We start from the raw sequence: 21,382 nt of genomic DNA, 5'->3' as shown, positions 1-21,382 counted from the left end.
AGGCAATGTGATATGGGAACAAATATATTCAAATATACCCTTATCAAAGATGTCCGGTAGGATGCTTCAGTTCTGTGATAGTGACATCAATTTCCGCCCTTAACAAAGATGGCAACCAACCGTTGCCCCTGCGCATGTTCAGACAGTTATGTGTTAAGGTTAGCGTTGCAAGCCTCGCTCTGACCAAACTTTACCATTCCGATTGGCCGCCGCATCTATGCTCAGCCAATCACTGCGCAGGCTGCGGTCAGAGGGAGGGCTTTCCCAGCTACCGCGCTTGCGCAGTCCAGCGGCGCATCGATTTGAATGCCCAGGACCGTTCGCTAGCGCCGAAACAGTGACAAATCCCCGATATACCGTGACATGCGACGCGGGAGACCGGCACAGGGAGGTGTGTACAGTTTCCTTAGCGGTGTGAATATGACCTGTTCTCTGACGTCTTGTGACGTCATACTTTATCGAGGGGAGGGGGTGTGTGTGTGTGTGTGTGTGTGTGTGTGTGTGTGTGTGTGTGTGTGTGTGTGTGTGTGTGTGTGTGTGTGTGTGTGTGTGTGTGTGTGTGTCCTACAATGTGTCAGCAGAAGCATTAGCGCCTGTTGCATCTTTTTGTGTCGTATATAATACGTACCAAAAGAAATTAAAGCACCCAGAAGACAGATACTGTATTAAATAGGGGCACTCAAAAATAGGTTTAGCACTTGACTGATATAATTATGTATTGTGAGGTCAAATGATCAAAGAGTGACCACTATACACTGTATATGTTTTTTAATGCTGTTATTTCTTTTGTTACATATTTTCTTTTGCTCTTTGGTGCACCACCAATGATATTTATTCATATATTTTTAGGTTTGATAGGTTAGCTCATTTATTTTTGACCTGGTGGTAGAGTGCTTCTCAGTATTTTTCCTTCCCCCATAGCTATATAAAACATCTACTTTGATAAATATCTGTGAGATCAGTGTGTATATAGTAACATTGCATAGATCTTTCCATGTATATAGATTGCGTCCATATTGCTGTATGCTGTACTTAATTGCGCTATGACTAAACACAGTACAGCGGTGCGTATCTGAGTATGACGCACACACGTTTCTGCTACTTGTCTTGTCATGGACCCATTGCACAAGTAGTGATGTAGAATAGTCTATAATACACTGTTAGACAAGACCATGGTACTCGGCTGCTGTACAAAAGTCAGTTTATTTACAGCGGTTCTACAGTATGTTTCTGTTTTATATGTGGACCTTTAATCCAGCCTCAAGGGACCTTTTATTCAGCAATCCCGGATACGTCCCAGCCATTCCTTCTATGAAGAGCAAAATAATACATTGTGAGTGAAAGTGCAATTACCCAGGGGCTAAGATGTATGGAGACCATCAACCGGGTGGAAGGGGCCTGTGAGCAGCCGCTGTAATTGCACCCATGTAGGAGGTGATACCGGGACTTCAAATCCCAGCCTTCTCGTTTAAAACCTATGGCAAATTTGGAGTTGGTGTGTTTGGAGTTGAGGGGAAGCACACCACCCAGGCGGAGGTCGTCCTAAATGTTCCTCCAATTCATAATCACTGCGGTCTACCACATGACTTCTCTGGCTACTAACCGTAGTCCTATCTGTATACCGGAAGAGCTGGCGCTGCGGACTAACCCTGGCTCACCCACTTCAAAGGTCACTTTTAGTTAAAGATGTAATGACGGCTTAGTAATATACCGCAATGCCTCTCCTGCAGGACACTGGGTGTTACGTCGTGAGTGAATCGGCGTTGGAGAGGGGTAAATGCGTGCACCCCCTGCTCCCAGCTGGCACTGAGACGGGCACCGCCGAGACACGCTCCCCCACCGCCCTTTTGGGATGGACGGGGAGCAGCCGAGGCGCAGCCAGCGAGGGGGGAGCCAGGGGGCGCTGGAGGAAGTCAGCACCCAGCGCCTCGATGAGGCCCTGCAGTACTTCAAGAGTGGTATGTCACCGAGTCACCCTGCGGGGGGAGGGACAGACTCCATGTCACGTAGCTCCCTTCTGTCTGTGTCACGGTCACCTCTGGGGGGGAGGGACAGACTCATGTCACGTAGCTCCCTTCTGTCTGTGTCACGGTCACCTCTGGGGGGGAGGGACAGACTCATGTCACGTAGCTCCCTTCTGTCTGTGTACGGTCACCTCTGGGGGGGAGGGACAGACTCTGTCACGTAGCTTCCCTCTGTCTGTGTCACTGTGTCACCCTGCGGGGGGGAGGGACAGACTCCATGTCTGATAGGTCCTCTTTAGTTTGTCCTGTACTTTGCCTCCTTTGTTTCCTCAGTCGACAGTAAGGTGAAGGGGAACATTGTCCTGCTTCAGCACGTCTGCGCAGTGGAGAGCTTTGCGCAGCAGTGGGGGGTCCCGGCCGATGGCATCGACATCCTGCTCAGCCTGGCACTCGGCGGAAACCTCGGTAAGAAACCCTCACCACGATAGCCCTACTCCTGCAGTGCCTCACCACTACTACTTGTCATGTCACTTTTCTCCTACATGGAACTGATTCTGTAACCCATTAAACACGTCACTGTCCTTAGGTCATCGGTTCACTATCGTTTGTGTTTAATTTAGCGGATTCTGTGAGCGTTCGAGTCCTGAAGTCCCTGGTCCCGGCCAGCGAGGTCCCTCAGAGTGCCGTTATTAGGGCTGTGTCCCTGTTCTGTGTGGGGAGATGCTCCCCCAACACCCAGGTAACGAGACGTGTGTGTGTGTGTGTGTGTGTGTGTGTAGTGGTTGTTGTTTTTTGTTTTACATCTTGGCGCTCTCCTATAAAGCCGACCCCATTCCTAAACCTCCCCCCTCCCCCATACAGCTGGCCCCATTTCTACACCTTCCACCTTTCTCCCCCCCCCACTGCCCCATTTCTACACCACCCCCCCACATACAGCCGACCCCATTCCTACACCTTCTTTTCCCCCTCCTACCCCCCCCCCCCCAATGCAGTCGACCCCATTCCTACGCGCACACCCCCATGCAGCCGGCCCCTCGGTATGACACGTAGCTCCCGTACATACCTGACCCCCTCGGTATGACCCTCTGCCCCCCACATCCTGACCGGCTGTCCCGTTCCAGGTCATGTTCCTGCGCTGGCTGATCACCGTGTTTGATCTCATCAAGCAGAAGGACCAGCTCCGCGCCGTCTACAACTTCTTCTTCTGCTTCCTGCAGGACGACCGGCTGGTACGGGAACCCCTCATCCCATAACATCACCATGCTGCCACGTCTGGGGAGGAATACACAGGGCCTGACACCTTATTCCATATCACTGCCTTGCAGCCATGTCTGGGGTGTGACACAGGGGCCCGACACCTCATCCCATAACACAGACGTGCAGCCATGTCTGGGGTAGCACACACTGGGGCCCGACACCTTATCCCATGGATGTCTTTATTTATATAGCGCTACACAACAGTAATACACGTGACCAATCCTATAAATAACTAATAATACAAATCACTCAATGTGAATAAGTGCTTCAGACATAAAAGTAACATTTAGGAAAAGGAGTCCCTGCCCCGAAGAGCTTACAATCTAATTGGTAGGTAGGATGTACAGAGGCAGTAGGAGGGCATTCTGGTAACTGCGTCTGCAGGGGGCCAAGGTTTATGAAGTGTAAAGTATCAGCTACTCATACGCTTTGTTAAGCAGGTGTGGTTTAAGGGGGGAGAGGGGTCTTAAAGGTGGATAGAGAGGGTGCTAGTCTGATATTGAGGGGAAGGGCATTCCAGAGGTGTGGGGCAGAAAGTGAGAAAGGTGTAAGGTGAGAAATTAGGGCTGAGATGTAAGGAGGGGGCAGAAGAGTGTAAAGCTTTAAAAGTGAGGAGAAGAATGGAGTGTGAGATGCGGGATTTGATAGGAAGCCAGGAGAGGGATTTCAGCAGGGGAGAAGCCGAGACAAATTTAGGAAAGAGTAGAGTGATTCTGGCAGCAGCGTTTAGGATAGATTGTAGGGGAGACAGGTGAGAGGCAGGAAGGCCGGACAGCAGGAGGTTACAGTAATCGAGACGGGAGAGAATGAGGGCCTGAGTCAGAGTTTTACCAGTCGAGCAACAGAGGAAAGGGCGTATCTTTGTTATATTGCGGAGGAAAAAGACAGGTTTTAGCTACCTTTTTGAATGTGAGAGAACACTGCCGTGCAGCCATGTCTGGGGTGGGGGACACAGGGGCCCGAAACCTCATCCCATAACACTGCCGTGCAGCCATGTCTGGGGTGGGGGACACAGGGGCCCGACACCTCATCCCATAACACCGCTGTGTAGCCATTTTTGGGGAGGAACACACAGGCTGGTGACGCCTCCTCCCATAACTCGGTATACAGTCTGATTCTCAGGGGTGTGTGTAACGCTGTTATGTTGTCACCCCTCAGTGTCCTTACCTGTGTCACCTGCTGTACCTGCTCACCCAGAAGGAGAATGGTATGTGGCCCTGCACGGCGCTGGCTTGTCAGGGTCCCATAATACCTTAGAAGCCAGATGCGCCAGCAACGCATTATAAAGCAGTGTTTATATCCGGGCAGGGTGTTGCGCTGCTAGCTCAGGGTGGGGGTTGGGGCAGAGCGTGGCACCCCCGGCGGGTGGGGTTTGGGGCAGAGTGTGGCACCCCCGGCGGGTGGGGTTTGGGGCAGAGCGTGGCACCCCCGGCGGGTGGGGTTTGGGTCAGAGTGTGGCACCCCCGGCGGGTGGGGTTTGGGGCAGAGCGTGGCACCCCCGGCGGGTGGAGTTTGGGGCAGAGTGTGGCACCCCCGGCGGGTGGGGTTTGGGGCAGAGCGTGGCACCCCCGGCTGGTGGGGTTTGGGGCAGAGCGTGGCACCCCCGGCTGGTGGGGTTTGGGGCAGAGCGTGGCACCCCCGGCGGGTGGAGGTTGGGGCAGAGCATGGAACCCTTTGCGGGTGGGGGTTGGGGCAGAGCGTGGCACCCCCGGTGGGTGGGGGTTGGGGCAGAGCGTGGCACCCCCGGTGGGTGGGGGTTGGGGCAGAGTGTGGCACCCCGGCGGGTGGGGGTTGGGGCAGAGCGTGGCGCCCCCGGCAGGTGCGGGTTGGGTGTGGCACTGCAAACTGAATCTGTCTTTTCTCTTTCTAGTGAAACCTTTCAGAGTCCGGAAGCTTCTGGAACTTCAGTCTAAAATGGTATGGGGCGCTGTATAATGGTATGGGGCGCTGTATAATGGTATGGGGCGCTGTATAATGGTATGGGGCGCTGTATAATGGTATGGGGCGCTGTATAATGCTAATAAACATACTATGATGTTGGGTATCTACACACTGATAAGGAACATGCTTTGCTGTATAATGATACAGAGTATCTCTTTACACAGGGTTTACAGCCTCACCTGCTCGGCCTGCTTTCTATCTACAAGATCTTCTGCCCAGGACTAGTCACTCTCTCGCTGCCCGCCAGGGTGAAGGTGAGTCGAGGGGAGGGAGGGGCGGACACGTACGAAGGTACCAAACTGGTACAATGATATGGAACTTAGTCTAATAGGAATTACAGAAAGCATGTGTATAATTTGCACACATGTACGGTGGTGAAAAGGATTCTGGGAGCCGGCCGTCCTCTCGCTAATTTTTGCGTGGTCTCTCCACAGACATATTTCAAGAGTTCCCATGTGCTGTGGAGGTTGGAGCTCCGGTCCGTGAACAAGAGGAACATGGGTGACCCAGCAGCCAGTCTGCAGCTGCGTTTTGGAGAGACGGGCCCCCCACCACAATCTCGGAAAAGAGTGAGTCTTGCACACAGTACTGCTGCTGTGTGCGTGCGTGAGGTTGGCACTGCCGCTGTGTGCGTGAGGGTGAGGCTCGCACTACCGCCCTGTGTGTGCGTGAGGATGGCACTGCCGCTGTGTGCGTGAGGGGGAGGCTGGCACTACCGCCCTGTGTGTGCGTGAGGATGGCACTGCCGCTGTGTGCGTGAGGGGGAGGCTGGCACTACCGCCCTGTGTGTGCGTGAGGATGGCACTGCCGCCGTTTGCGTGCGTGAGGATGTTGGGGGTAGTAATCCTTGTTCCCTCTGCTCTCTGCTAGAAATGGAACAGTAACACCACCCTGCCCTTGTGCAGCAGCCTGGGAGACCCCGCGGGGAGCCGAGGTCCCATCACCAGTAACCAGATCTTGACCGATAACCAGACGTTCCCCGTGGAGAAACTGCACACGTTCCCACAGCTACTGGAGAACATCCATCGTCTGGAGGTAACAGGACCATGGGGACATAGTGACGTGTTTAACGGGTTAAAGGGACAGCCCCACGTAGGAGCAAAGTGACCTAATGACAGTGACTTGTTTCATGGGTGTAATGATGGTCCCTGTCTCTCAGCTGCCGGCTCAGATGGGCTCTGTGTTGAAGAGCCCCCTGCTTCTCCATTACATCAACTGCATCAAAGATGACTCCCCCTTCCTGCGTCTCAACTTCTGGCTGGCGTCCACCCTGCAAGAAGGTACGAAGAGGTCAACACTGAGTAAATGGTCTGGAGTGGCAAAGGGGAGCAGGGAATGGTTCACTGGGCAGCCTTCTGTCCAACTTCTATACGGGTTTTGGGGTGCTCCTCTGCCACCTTAGGCCACCATAAGCTACTTGCTCTTACCCGGCATCCTCTCCCCGTGGTAATTCTCGTCACTTGCCTGGCCCATGTCTCCTTTTAGCTGGAGCAGACTTTAGGATGTCAACCCCTCCTAGGAGCAAAGTGACCTGTTTACGGGATCAGTTTGTAAAAGTGGTGAGCGGAGACTTGGGAGAGGTTGGATTTTCTCTTGTCTGATTTCTCTCTGTGTGTTAAAGCTGCAGTTCAGTCTTTTTTTTTTTTTTTTTAATTTATTTTTTTACTTCAATAGTTCTATGTGGGCAATCTCTAATTACCTAAAGAACTGTATAGCTGCCGGTCAATTCGTTCTCCATGTATTGATAGGTCGAAATTTGGTGACATAATTAGTGAAGGGATCTGTTTATATTCTGCTTGTCTGTCAGTGGAAGCTCATGAATATTCATGAGCACTCCTGCACTGACATGTGCTAGAGGGAGGGCAGGGCTGACAAAGGGGTGTGCCAGGGCTTGTGACAGGACATGAAGGGGCAGTGCCTTAGCAAATGGCTGTTAAAATAGAATAAAAGAAAATTGGTCTTTCAAAGTGGTTCTTTTAAAAACAGAAAATGCTAAAAGTATTTTTTCTTACTACAGAACTGATTTATTAAAAAAAACACACATGCAGGATATTGACTGAACTGCAGCTTTAAACACGAGTTCGTGTACAGATGTTGCTCTCCAATCTCATTGTTTTAAAGCGGCAATCCTGCTTTCCTTCTTTTTATTATTATTTTTTAGGGTTGAAGCAAGGGGTCTCCGGAGCTGAACCCTGTTAAATTCAGCTTCGGCCACCCCCTGCTTTTAAAGATACTTGCCTCCGTAGGGGGTGCCGGTAGCAGCTCCGGCAGGGCTATGTGGGGCTATCGGAAAATAGCGGCTTATATGTCCCGTGGGCCAATAGGAGGCCGTGCCATCATCCCTTGTGACTTTCTATTGACTGGGACATTTATACCTATGAAGGTATGTATCTCGTGGGGGAGGGGGGTATATGGAGCATATGATCCTTTCATAAAAGACTTACTTTATTCAGGTCAGCGTTTTGGTTCCTTTAACACCTTCGTTAGGACTTGTCTGCGAAAGGAACACTGAGATGTTGACCTGATTAAAGTAAGAGTCTCTTATGAATACAGTGAGAGCGATGTGTGCATGAAGATCTGGGCGCAGCACCTGCTGATGCAGGCACACAGCCACATGCTGGAGCATGTATTTTGAGCAAGGTGAGCACCACTTGCAACTTTCATTTTTTCAAGAAAAGTGTACACCGGCAAAGTCTCCTCTCTCCCCCTCCCTTGTAACTTTATTGACTCTAAGCACAGGGTGGGATAAGGGTACAGAAAACCATTGATTGGCAAAAACTGCCCCCCTCAAGGACCCCCTAAGAGAGGCAATTTGTGATTTAATTTACAAAGGTGGGGGAGATCAGCCACATTTTTGCTTTTAGTACAGTTGGATTTGTTGAAGGAAGCCAATTAGATTATTTGGGAATGCACCTTTTTAGGTGTGTCCATGCTCCATGCAAGGCGGATTATCCTGTGTGTTTGGGTTTCTTCCCCCGAGTTAGGATTCAGGTTCTGGGTGGGGGTTTGTTGCTAATATCTCTGATGCCCCTTCCCAGAGTGTGCCTGGTACAACGGGAATAAACGAGCCAAGGAAGAAGTGGAGACCTTTCTAGAGACAGTCGTGAATGCCCAGCAGTTTCTACAGGTGAGTTTGTCCCTCCCACAGGGTGGCAGTGGAGCTATGGAACCTGTCCCTCCTCCGCAGGGGGACAGTGACAGTCTGCAGTGTCCCTCTCCATGACCTTTTGTGTCTCTCTCAGGAGGGTCTCTCCAGCTGTGAGGAGTTTGTCTACAGGTGTCTTCCTCACTGGAACGGCTCCCACCGCTCCCAGATCCTGCAGCTGGTCAGCTGGGTGCCCCTGGCGTCGTCCACTTCAGGTGAGACACCCGGAACGTGGGCTTTCTAACTGGGATATGAGATTGTGACCTGTGGGGTCAGCAGTATCTCCGGCTCTGCAGGTTGTTGGTTAAGGAAATTCTATCCCTCGTTGGGTTTTGCTGCTGGTGGGGGATGTACTGTATAGTGGTACTGAGGAGCATGGATCAACCTCCTCCTGAATTCTTCTTTCAGAGGTGGAAGTTCTTCTCTATGAACCGTTGGCTCAACTCTTTGTCTCGTCCTCTGTGTATTTCAAGGTGAGAGAACCCCATTCCTCCCCCTCCCCACACACCGACCCCCAAATCCCTGGCACCTTTTAACCGTAAAGGTTACACAGAAGTCGTTGTTGGCCTTGGCCCCAAAGAGCTGACAGTCTAAATATGTAGCATGCCCCGGGGATCGCGTCTCCAAGCAGACTCTCTCTCCCCCCCTCTCTCCCCCTCTCTCTCCTCCCCTCTCTCTCTACTCATCAAATAAGCTTTATTGGTATTACAGAAAAACACTTCAGTATTGCTAAAACATGAATAACAGGGGGTAGGGTATAATGTAGGGTATAAACCCGCAGCTGAACTGCACAGTGCTTCCTCTCGGAGATGGAGCCACACTGAGAGGAAGCACTGTGGAGTTCAGCTGCGGTTTCCAGCGGCCGCTTTTGGAGGCAGCACCTGTCCGTCACTTGTACCAATCGGCGTGGACTCAATCGTGGGAAAGGGGCGGTGAGAACGGCGTCGCTCCGGTTAATTTGTTTTAGGCTCATTTTTATTGCACATCTTGTAAGTGCGCATTTGGGAGGGTCCCAATTTATTAAAGTATTGTTATACAGTCTGCACTATGGTGTTCTCCTATCTCCTACTCTAGTACACCCGCACAGCATCTCTATCAGGAGGTTACCTACTACACACTGTGTACCTGTTTCTGCACACCTAGGTATAGAGTGTGATATGCCCAATATACTCACACTTATGTGAGTATAACTATTGGAGATTACAGCACCACCATTTGTTGTTCTAAGCATTATTGCACTATATACTCCTCTTTTATGTTTACTTTTTTGCATATTGTGTATCCCGCTCCCTCATCCTGCCTATCTCTCAGCCTGTGACAGGTGCTGATATAGTGTGCCGCCAGTACTGTGGTTTCGTCTTCTAGGAGGATCGCTATTTTTTTGGTTCTCCTATATTATTGACGTTCTTGATGAGACACTCCTCACTTCAGGGTGTTTCGTACAGCGCAGCAGGAAGTGTGTTTCATCTTCTACCTCTCCTAGCTCACATCACTGACAGTCTCATCTCCTGAGGCTTCCAGTTCTGTCTGATTCTGCCTGTTTCTATTTCCAGGCTGTGGGCACTCATTCTGTACTGGCCCAAGGTCTGTCTCTGCTTTGGTTCTTGTACCTTCAGTAGGTAGGGTGCCAGAGTGTATCTCTCTGTAGGCTGTGGTAGGTTTCCAGCTTCTTTGAGCGCTGGATATAATTTTCCCACATTGTCACATACTGCTTCTTCATTTTGCTGGCGATTGAGTTGATTGTATATTTTTTGGGGCAGGTTGATCTGTGTAGGGTTTTGTTCTGGGAGTGAGAGGACAAGTTGTTTGGCACAGGGTTTAGTGAGGCGGTCCTGGCTTCTCATTGCTCTGTAGCGGTAAGACCGGATGCCTGTTTGTGAGCCCAGTATTTCAGTGCTCTCTTCTGTACAGTGAGCAATAGAGGAAAGTGGCCTAGCTCAGCCCAGCATGCACCGTTTCATGTACTCCTGTGTATTTGGATAAGGTGTTTGCAGAATTCCAGATGCAGTATTTCAGTTGGGCTGTTATCCCATTTTGTGGTGTCGTGGTATGTCACGGGACCCCACACCTCGCTGCCATACAGAAGGATGGGTGTGATGATGCTGTTGAATATTTTCATCCAGACTCTTATTGGTGGTTTGAGATGGCACAGCTGTTTCCTTGTTGCATAGAATGCTCTGCGGGCCTTCTCCTTCAGTGTATTTATGGCCAGGTTGAATTTCCCTGATGAGCTGATTGTTAGACCAAGGTATGTGTAGCCACCGCTGCACGTTCCAGTGTATTGTCATTCAGTGTGATTTGGTCGGATGCTTTTTAGTTTTTTTTTCTTGAATACCATTATTCTGGTTTTGTATAGGTTCATAGTGCCCAGGTCTGGGTGAATGTTTCTAGTATCACCAGGTCCGGTTGGAGGCCCTGTCCTGTTGGTGACCGTAGGAGCAGATCGTCTGCGTATTGTAGAGACAATCTCTGTGCCAGCCAATGGGAGTCAAGGTGCTGAAGAGGATTCTAGGGCTGCTGCAAGCTCATTGATGTATATGTTACAAAGTGTGGGGTTCAGGCTGCAGCCCTGTCTAACACCATGACCTTGACGGAAGAAGTCTGTCCTTTTTGTTATTTACTTTCACACCGCATTTTGTTTTTAGAGTAGATAATTTTAATAGTGTCTTATGTTCACCCCTTATTCTGCTTTCATATTATTCTCAGCAATAGACCTGGATGCCAGATGGAGTCGAAGGCCTTTTTAAAGTACACAAAACAAGCAACGATTTTGCCCTTGATGGTGTTGTGGATGTGCTTATTGATCAGGCTGTGAAGGGTATAGATTTGATCTGTGGTGCCGTAGTTTGGCAGGAAGCCTGTCTGGCTCTTACTCTGTGTACACTGCTCTGTCAGGAAGGTGAGGATTCTGCTGTTCAAACTGCTGTTGAACAGTTTCCCCAGGGTGCTGCTGACACAGATGCCTCTGTAATTGGATGGGTCCAGCCTGTCTCATTGTGAATAGGGATTATCATTCTTTGAACTGTGGAACCAAGGAATTAGCCAGTAGTAAGGACGAGGTTTAACATTGAGTAAAGCTTCTTGTATCACTGGGTTACTGTACGTCAGCGTCTCATGTAGAATGCGACCTGGTCCTCTGGCTTACTTGGTTTTTATTCGTTTTAAATGTTTCCCTCATTTTCTGGATTGTGATTGGTATGTCTGGGGGGGGGGCAGTTGATTATATTTTATAAAGTTCTCCAATATTGTTTGTTTGAGGATTTGTTTTTGTTCTTGTGACGTTTCCTTCTGGCATCTCTTGGTAAATGTCCTCAAAGTCTTTTCCCCAATTGTTGCCATTCTGAATGGCCACCTACCGGTTAATTTGTCTTGCATCAAGATGGTTCCAAGTTTGCCAAAACAAATTCTCATCCAATGCTTCTTCAATTCTTTCATCCAATTTTTTTTTTGGCAACGTGTTTGTGTTTTTTCTTTTTTAGGGTGTGCCTGTAGTGTTTCAGGTGTTGGTGGTACCTTGTCTGTAGTTCTGTGTTGTTTGGGTCTCTGTTTTTGGTTATACATTGTTTGTAGGCTTTTTCTTAGGGTGTTGCATTCACTATCAAAAACATTTTATTTGATTTTGGCGTTTATTGGTCTATTGGGGCTGAGTTTTTTTTTTTTCATGTTTGATTTGTTTGCTATTAGATCGAATATTTTTATTGATTTCTTATTGCCAAGTTTACTCTGTGTCTGTTCTGCTCGCAGTTTGTGTTGTGGAAGCTTTGGAGCAGGTTTCTCGCTCCTGGGCTGTTTGTTTCTGTGTATGTCACAAGGCTCTGTGTTTTGTCCCTTTTTGTAGGTGGCTTTCAGGCTATGGAGGTTGGAGAGGTTTTTTTTTGTGCTGTGCTTTAATAAAGAGCAGGGGTTGATTGTGGTCGGGAAGAGGGGGATGCTGGTGTAACTAGGAAAGCACTGATGGCTTGTGGGTCTGTGTCTGTGATTGCATAATCCACTACGCTGCTGCCCAGCATAGAGCTGTATGTGTATCTGCCCAAAGAGTCTCCCCATGTCTGTCCATTGATCCGCATTGATTGTACAGTCCCAGGCGTGACACCGGTTCAGCAGCTCTGTACCATTCTTGTTTATTGGGCTGTCGGAGCTCTGTCTTTGGAGTGACACAGCTATTGTATGACAGCAAGTGTTATTTCCATCTGTAGATATGTAGTCTTGTTCTGGCTTTGAGGTCTCCACATATCAGCACTTTGTCCAGGAAAGTGGACTGCCTCTGTCTGCAGGATCTCGATGTCTGGCTCGTAGTATGGGGAGTCGGAGGAGGGGGATGTATGCTGCACATAGGTATGTGTAATATTGATGGGTGAATAGGAAGCCTTTTATTTGTAGCCACGTGTGGGGATCTCCTCTCTTTATTGGGTTTATTTGGCTTTTTAGATCCTCCTTGTACCATACTATGATTCCTCCTGAATGGCGGCCTCGTTTCACACCTTTGTTTTTGGGCTGGGACTAGGAGCTGCTTGTAACCCATAGATATGAGAGACATCTCCTCCGATTGGATCCATGTTTCGTGGAGGATAAAAATGTCTACGTTTTGTCACATTGTTTATAAAGTCTGGGTCTTGTGTTTTTAGACCCAAATGCTGAAGCATTCAGGCCCTGAATGTTCCAGCTGCTAATTATAAAAAAATCCAATCTGGGATATCTTCTTCCTTCCAGAGAGCTCATTTGCAAGATTATTTGTATTATTTCAGTGACTAGACTTTGTTGATAAATGTGGCTGCATTCTTAGTACGTATGTACTTCTTTCTTTCTTTGCATATGAGGTGTCTGCTTTTTTTTAAATGGTATTGACGTAACTAGAATTTTGCATAATTGCACCATTCTGGTGCGAATGGAACAGGTATTCAGCAGCGCCCGTATTTCATGGCGTTCATTGCTAGTGGTTGGTCTGGTTCTGGAGGTTGTTGGTGTGATGCTGGGTGGTTGTTCCAATGCTGCTGTCTGTGTGGGTACCTCTGTGTCTCGCGAGTCCTGTGTAGTCTGGGACCATGGTGCAGAGACCTGTCCTGCAGGGGGTATCTGACTGTTCTCTCCAAGTTTGACATCTTTCTGGGTCTTTGCAAAGTAGCACGAGCCTTGCTGGCTTAGGTGCGTGTGGTCATGTAGATGTTGTGGTTTGATGGCGTCATGCTGAGCCAGGTGTACGTGGGGAAGAGATGTGCATCTTTTTGCCAACTCTGCGTTGATGATCTGGATGGTAGGAGTTTGGATATCGCTTCTTGGTAGTAGGGTAGACACGAGTCTCCACCCTCTCTCTGCTCTCCCTTCATCTTTTCCTCCTCCTTTTCTCTTTCAAAAGATTCTTCGCTGATGACCTGCCCACTCTTAAGGCTAGCGCCTTTACCTAACAATCCCTACTCTGTGCCTGTTAGGTTTGCATTGGTAGAACTTGCAAGAGGGGGGTGCAGGGTTTCATCCCGGAGCGGGCCGCGAAGTCATGAATCCTATAAGCGGGTTTAGTTGGTGTGTAGATAACAAGTTTGTGTCTCCTAACCCCCTGCAGTGCAGCATCATCGAGAGTCTGAAGGCGCTGTTGGAGAACTGGCTGCTCTGGCACGCGGTGTCCGCTGAGTGCGTGCACACACAGGGCATTTCCATGTAAGAACGGCATGGCGACACCCACAATTGGGGGTTATTAGGGCTCGTGCATCCTAATAGTGTATTTTAAATCTCTTGTTAAAGTCGCATTGTAAACACTGGGAGCTGAGACCTGGGACGGGGTTTAATTTCCTCCTGTCTGGTGTCACTGCGTCCAAGTCTCTCCCTCCTCCCCCTGTCTTTCTCCTACATCTCTACCCCCTCCCCCCCCAATCTCGCTCTCTACTCCCCCTTCTCTCGTTCTCTCTTTTCCTCACGCCCCCTCCCCCCCCCCCCCACTCTCTCTCACCTTCACCCCCCTGTATCTCTGTAATAAGAACGGGGTGGGATAAGGGATAATAAAATAATTGGTTGACAAATCCCTCCTCCCTTCTTAGGGATGACACCATGTCCGGACTGTTGAACAGCGTTGGTGAGCTGATCCAATTCACTGGACGCCTCTCCACACTGGGCCTTCAAATTCAGAGTAGCTCCCTTCTCCTCCACTTTATCTTGGACTTCTACGAGACGGTGAGGGCTCTTTTCCTCACCCCCCTGCCATTTTCAGGACGCTTTCCCTGCTGCACTGTTGTGGCTCTTTCTTAGCCCCCTCTCTCTCCCTGCAGGTGTGTGACATGTACGTACGGTTCGGCCTGCCGATGGTGATCCTGCCCCCGGCGGGGGTATTTTACCCTGCCCTGCTCAGCATGGACTCGGTGAACCTGAACCAGCTCTGCTACATCATGTACAGGTAGAGGCTACGTACCGTGCGTGTGGGAGGTGTATACAGCACTATGTGTTTGGGTTTCAGTTTCACTGACCCAAGAGCTTGCAATTGAATCAATCCATGATGATGTCTTTTGTGTGAGATGGAACAGTGCTGGCTGCACTCGACTGAAGAGCTGGCAATCTATACACAGACGTGATCCAGTATACATAGTATAAAAGTATACACCGATTTTCATGGGACATAGCTCCCTTCTGTCTGTGTCATCCTGCGCGGGGAGGGACAGACTCCATGTCCCATCGCTCCCCTCTGTCTGTGTGTCTGTGACATTTGTTTTCTGCTCTTCACAGGTACCGAAAAAACTTGGTGGCAGCGAAAGACAAAGAGAAAAAGGTAGGGGAGGACATGAGAAGAGGGACTCGGGGGGGGGGGGGGGGGGGGATGTGACTAGTGGTGCTATGGGACATGGAGTCTGTCTCCCCCCCCCCCGCAGGGTGACACAAACAGAAGGAACCAGTGGGACAATGACACACACGGCCTATGAAAGGTGTTGTCTGCACACATCCCTCACACATCCCGTCACTCCTTTGTCCTCCAGGGCCCAATGAACCTGAACATCAGCAGCCAGACTTTCCAGGAGTATAACCAGTACCTGACGGCCATGGTGGGCTGCTTGTGGACCTCCCAGGGCTTTCACCAGGACACCCACCCTCAGGGCATCCAGCTGCAGCCGCATGTCCTCGAGAGGACCGGGGTCCTAACTTACAAAAACAGCTTCAACATCGTGTACCATCCGGCTCTGATGGGGCACGCCACCCTCTTCCTGCGCCAGGTAAGGTGGCACACACCTACAGGAACTGCCAGAGCGCTCAGTCATGGACTAACATGGTCCAAGGGGATGGGTTTCATCTCTATAAACTAGCCTGAACCAGCAGTTCGAATAGTTGCTATGTCTTTCCAACTGATATCATTAGGCCTCGCCGAGCCTTATCAGGGGAGCGCAGCTTCATTGTGAAGTTGCTTTGACGTGTGCAAGAAACCAGCTCAGTGGGGCCTGCTGGGGAGGAGCCAGTGAAAATAAAAAGCAGAGGTTGCCATGTGAACACTCTACTCCAGGCTTCGGGCCTATTTAAAGTTCTAGTAACATTTTAAATGGCTAGGAAAATAGAAATAAGGTTGGTTAATCTGTTTTGAAGGGCATTTTCTGATTTCATCCTCCTATCTTACTTTTTACTCATCGTGGTCTTTTGATATCCCTTGGCGTCCAGTTGAGTACCATCCCTGACCCAACAATGGTGATTTGTTTTTGTGATATGTCTGCCATTTTTATTTCTTCACCCATTGTGTGTGTGTGTGTGTGTGTGTGTGTGTGTGTACACACTTAAATAGTATAGAGAAGACTAATGGAGAGGTTGCTGCTATGAGTGTACCATAATACACAAATAACAAAGGGATGGGCACACCGCAATTATGCAAAAACAAATTCTTATTGACCCAACGTTTCAGCTCCCTTCTGGGCCAATAATATATATGTTTGCATATTTATGCTGTGCCCATCCCTTTGTTATATTTGTGTGCGCTAAATGGAGTACTTCTGATTTTCTTTACCGTCATCACGACTTCCTTCTTTGAGTCGTTTCGCCCAGTGTGTGCGGCCATCTTGTGTTTAATATATCTAATACAGGTTAAGTAGACCTTGTTGTCGTCTGGCTTCGAGCTGTGGACTTGCAGCGTTACTCCGTGTAACCAAGGCTGCGCTTATAGTGCCTGGCGACGCGACGTCGCTCTGAAACAAATACATTGACTTCGTCGCAAGCGCTTATAGTAAGTGCGACGGAGCGATCAAAAATGTTACGCCGGGTCTCATTGATTTTTTTTTTTTAGAGACAGTCGCCACATGTGATTGTCCCCATACCAATCAGAGACCGCGACCCTGCCCCCTTTCGTGACGTCACTGACCCTTGTCGCCAGCGACGTCGCTTAAAATGAAATAACTTTCGCTAGTGGCGATGGGTGACGTCATCCGTCGCCAGCACTATAAGCGCAGCCTAAAGAAGCCCTTTTCACTCCATTTGAATGAAGCCTCCGTCATGCTCCATGTTGCTTGACATCTCCATGTGCCCCGCTCACCCCACCGACCCACAGGGTAAAAGGAGTTTCTTCTTTTCTAGTGGTTCCCGGAAGATAAGATGTTCCAACTCCGTCTGATCAAGGTAACGTAACCTCATGTGAGATGCCCTTATCCTACCAGAGGGATGTGTTGCTGACCCTATTAACTCCAACGAATCCCGTGTGCTCTTTCATAGAGAAGACTGATTTCTCCCTTTTACATATAGGGAATTGTTAAAAATTAAAAAATTCCCCCACTCTTTCTGTCTTATAGGGTAAACGTTGGAACAAATACTTGGAGTTCCTATACAGCCAGGGGCTGGAGGGCCTTCAACTTTTCATAGAGAGCAGCGTCAACCGTGTGTCCAGCAGCTCCCAGCGACAGGAGACCCGTGACCACCTTCCATCGCAGAGATGATCCCCTTCACAGCCAAAACCCCATTACTATATAGGGTTCTGGCTCCCGCCGTTGGAGGAGTATTTATGTGGGGGGGGGGGGGGCTAGAGAAAGAAGAGATCCTTCTAGGTATTGCTAGCCCCTCTCACACCGAAAGGGTTAATACGAACCACTTTTGTGAAGGGGGTCGTCTGGACCAAATTGGGAACTTATTTGTGAGGTTTTAGGATTCTCTAAGAGAGTGACCCAGTACGGATGCCAATTCTCCACACCTCATCCATCTTCTGTATGTTACAGACGGGGGAAGGGGCGTGACTTTCTGGAGGTCTCGCTGGTTTGGGGTCAGTCTCGCTGCTTTTTAGTGTCGGCGTCTCGGACATTAGTAGGGTCTCATTGCTATGGATTTTTTCATTAAAATGCAATATTGTTTGAGTGTGGGCCCCCACAGTTTTGCTGACATTTGCTGGGGTGGTGATATCAGTGTTTGTAAGGTTTTGTTAAAGGAGCGATCCACCGTAAGGCGGCGTCCATGCTGCCAGAGACCGCGGAGGCGTGCGCGGCGCCATCACATTGCCTTAAGGCATTGATCGCGCCCATAGACCGCAACAGCAGGAGGGGGCGCGCGGTCCGCGAATCAGTTCAAACTGATTCCTTGGCGCAACGGGCAGGTCACGTGAGCTCCGTGACATCAGGCACACACCCCACGGCGCATCTACCTTGTCCACAAAACGCTCCACTTAACGTGGGTGATGTCACTCGCGCGCACGCATCCATGTGGTCTTCTGCTGCATGGACGCAGCCGTACTAACCTCCAGGGATGAACCGCACCATTTTTATCTCCGGGAACCCTCTGGTTCCCGAGGTACCAGTGAAGTTACCGGTCTTACTTCCTGATTTTAGTTATTTATTTTTTCAAGGAGATTTAAATGGCCATCCAATAGAAAGCCACAGCTGATGTTGCAACTTCCTATTGGCCTGAGATTTGGCAGCCATTTTCTTTCCCCTGAGGGAGTTTTAAACTCCCGGTAACTTCACCGGTTCCAGTACTATATCTGAAAACAAAGTTAGGGTGCACTGCTTTAACCCTTTAAGTGTCAGACCCCAGGATGTAGTTGCTACGTTCAAAGGGCACACAAAGAATTAAAGTAGCGATGAACGGGCTTATTCTATAGCCACGTTTTTTTTGTTATTTGTAGTCCTGTTTTTGGATGACGTTCCACATCGAAGTCAATGGTTCGGCGGATAAGGAAGCCCCTAACGGTGGTACAGGTAGCAGTATCAAAAGCAATTAATGTTTCTAGAAGATCAGAATTGGGCTGTGTGAGTGTCCGGTAATTGGCTTTCTCTCGTTCCTCTTGGTCTTTTGGATTACTCTATGATGGTCATTATCATGTGCACGTAGATAATGAGTACATCACAACAGCCTTAAAGGCCTCTCCAAAGAACAAGATGGCACCAGGAGGCCCAACCCGTTTGGGACGCAGCTTTGCCCATACCCCCCATTCGTTGGTCACACAATTCCAATGATGTTGACAATAGCGTCGAATGAGGTGGCACTGAGAGGTCCAACCTGTTGCTAGTAGCGGGGAGGGAGATTGTTGTAAATTTATCCATTATTGATTTATTAAGAGATCTTAGGTTTAGCCTTGCACCTAATATAGACGCTGATGCAAAAAAGCAGTGGAACTGATACCAAATCGGAGGGAGGTGACATGGCTGCCATCAGACGTGTATAAAGTACATGTTCGTGGTCATGCTTGACTGTTCTAAGGTATCAGGCCTGATTACATACCCCTATGGGGTCACAGGAGGGCCATGGCCATCGTCTAACTGGGCTAAGACAGCAAGGGTGGTTTGATGTCATCAGTGCATCTGTGTGACATCACAGGTTCAAAATGGCCATTCTTAACAGGTTATGTTGCAGTGCATCTGTCAGTATGTGACATCACAGACAAAATGTCCAGCTTCCCTTTAATTCTCAGCTTAAATATTTTTTATTAGAACTACCCTACTACTGATCAGGAAGTGACATCACAGTTTCAAGATGGCCACCTTCATGCTAAAGAGACTCAGCGGGGCAGTGCCATTGCTGTCAAATCGAAATGATGGCGCAGATTCAATATGGCTGCTCCCTAACCCTCCCTGAGATCAGGAAGTCTCACTGCATCGTCTCATTTTTAGGAAGTGACATCACAGCTCCAAAATGGCCTTTCAAATTCACCCGATTTTTGTTTTTAATTGCCTGCAATTATTGTATTCTGCCAGCTCAGGGCTATGCTTAAACGCTCGTCTCTCTAACTTTATTAACTTTTGCAAGCAGCTCTAGCAGAAAAAGGGCTGAGAATCCCAAATCTGACGTGGGTTTGGCGTTCTCTTCTGTATATAAATTGTATTATCTGTATATACACTTCTGTAATAAAGATCCTTTCCAACCTATACGTGGGTGTGTCTGTTTCTATTTTTAACAAAATATTGGGCATAGAAGCTTGGCCTACATTGCATCTCTCCCCCTCACGTGGAGTCTTATCAGCCCTGCAATGTTTACCTAACCCCATTTTAAAAAGAAATACTCCTGGACTACATCTGTACCCTAAACTAAATCCTAAACAGAACATCAATATTATGGGTAGCAGCTCTGAGATTTAAAAAAAAAAAAAAAAAATCCGAGTAAAACTGCAAATTGCTTCGGGGTTTTGCAGAATGCTCCCCACGGTACTACTGCTGTAAATTATATGGCTGTGTAATCTCTTAAATGTCACGTGAAATGTGTCCTGGAACAGGATTTTACATTTCTGTCTCCCTTTGCAGCTCATGGGATTCATATCTCCCTAGTTTAGCTGCCTGTTATTCTCCCTGTCCCAGCAGCTAGCTGCATGTGAAAAGGCAACATTATTGCCACATGTTTACACAGCCTGTGTTGGTTGCCTGCATCTCCTATTCGCCTAGCTGAGAGTGGGCTATTCCTACCCCCCCTGTCCTTGCTGACAGTTGGTATAGTCTCACTTCACTTCTAGTGTGACCCTTGCTCCTCACTTCCTTTTCACCCTGGACTCTGAGTGAGTACCTGCCTGCTATTTGCCCCAGCAAGGCCTTTCTGTTTTACACTGCCTTATCCTTGATACACTGCACTTCAGACAGAGAAGCACTCTCTACCCCACACTACATCTGCAAGTACCTTTCTTCCTGTGATTTTCCCTCAATAAAACTAAGAAAGACAAAAGGACTTGTTGTGCTTTGGAAGAGGGAAGGCATGAGTTAAGCTAACTGGAACTATTCATACATCATTCGTGACCCTGGTTCCAGGATAAAATGTGTGTGGAGTTAAAATTAGAGTTCTCTATAAGTTTTCATATTTTGTATATCTTTAATAAACACGGGTTTAAATCTGGACTAAAGTGGAAACAATGGGAGACAAACCCCCTGTGCCCGGTGCTAAAGATGATTGGTAGAGACAAATGACTGATAAAGTCCGTATCAAATGGCAATAATGTAATTTGTAGTCCAGGAGATATACAGCTGCAGCACAATAAAGCCGCTAACAAGGCAGGTAGCGGAGAATAGGAGCGGAAGGCGGAGAAATCGGCTGCTGGAGCCCACAGCGTGAACCTGCGCTGGCGGTATACCCAAGCCCGTCGCTAGCCAGTTCCCAAACGATTCCTGCTGTCACTATTAAGAATGCAGATATGGGTGGGGCCCTAGGGCAGTGGATATTCACAGTTGAGTGCAAATAACCGCACGGCTATTGGCACTCAGTAGGAAATAAAATGGAAAAAAATAAACACCCCAGCCAGGAATCGAACCCTGGTCCACTCTGCTAATGGCCTGGAGCATAACCACGGAGCTATAAGACGTTCTGATGATTTTCTAGTGAATAAAGGCATAGAAACCTACTGACATTACAGTGTTCATAGCAGCTCGGCTATTCGCACTCAGTTAAGTTGAGTGCAAATAGCCGCACGGCGGGGGGGCGGCGCATGCACAGCGCTAGTCCGCGGTCTGAGGGGAGAGAGAAAGTTTGTGACGGGAGGTTTGCGGGGGCGTGGCCATGACGTCCCGCGGCTGGTTCGCCCTCATTGGCTGAACCGCCGGCGGGGGCGTGGCCATGCCTCCGTCACAAATGCCAATCTCAAACTCTCAAAGCCTGAGGGGGAGCGTGGCGTGCTGGCCCATGAGCGCTGCGCCCTGCTCGGCCGTGCAATTTGTGGCTAGGT

At 49.0% G+C, this 21,382-nt stretch overlaps 1 protein-coding gene across 4 annotated transcripts; it reads left to right on the top strand.

The window, feature by feature from the left end:
* Positions 1-264: 264 nt before the first annotated feature.
* Positions 265-19,607, top strand: CENPI (centromere protein I). 4 transcript variants are annotated; one of them, XM_075573067.1, is made up of 22 exons: positions 265-391; positions 1,259-1,333; positions 1,731-1,958; positions 2,298-2,429; positions 2,585-2,703; positions 3,086-3,193; positions 4,380-4,428; positions 5,092-5,138; positions 5,327-5,416; positions 5,597-5,731; positions 6,033-6,197; positions 6,322-6,442; positions 8,201-8,289; positions 8,405-8,522; positions 8,716-8,780; positions 13,865-13,959; positions 14,337-14,469; positions 14,565-14,689; positions 15,016-15,058; positions 15,264-15,497; positions 16,837-16,878; positions 17,049-19,607. In XM_075573067.1, exons 3-22 carry the CDS (start codon positions 1,853-1,855, stop codon positions 17,190-17,192), a joined length of 2,160 nt encoding a protein of 719 aa, XP_075429182.1. In that variant the 5' UTR covers positions 265-391; positions 1,259-1,333; positions 1,731-1,852; the 3' UTR covers positions 17,193-19,607. The 4 variants fall into 4 exon arrangements, with proteins under 4 accessions (XP_075429182.1, XP_075429183.1, XP_075429185.1 ...); XM_075573068.1 differs by lacking the exon at positions 1,259-1,333; XM_075573070.1 differs by lacking the exons at positions 16,837-16,878; positions 17,049-19,607 and adding an exon at positions 15,640-16,050.
* The last annotated feature ends 1,775 nt before the right edge of the window (positions 19,608-21,382 follow it).

Source organism: Ascaphus truei, chromosome 16 (assembly GCF_040206685.1).
Source record: "Ascaphus truei isolate aAscTru1 chromosome 16, aAscTru1.hap1, whole genome shotgun sequence".
Classification (NCBI taxonomy): domain Eukaryota; kingdom Metazoa; phylum Chordata; class Amphibia; order Anura; family Ascaphidae; genus Ascaphus; species Ascaphus truei.
This window is presented reverse-complemented; position numbering and strand designations above follow the sequence as displayed.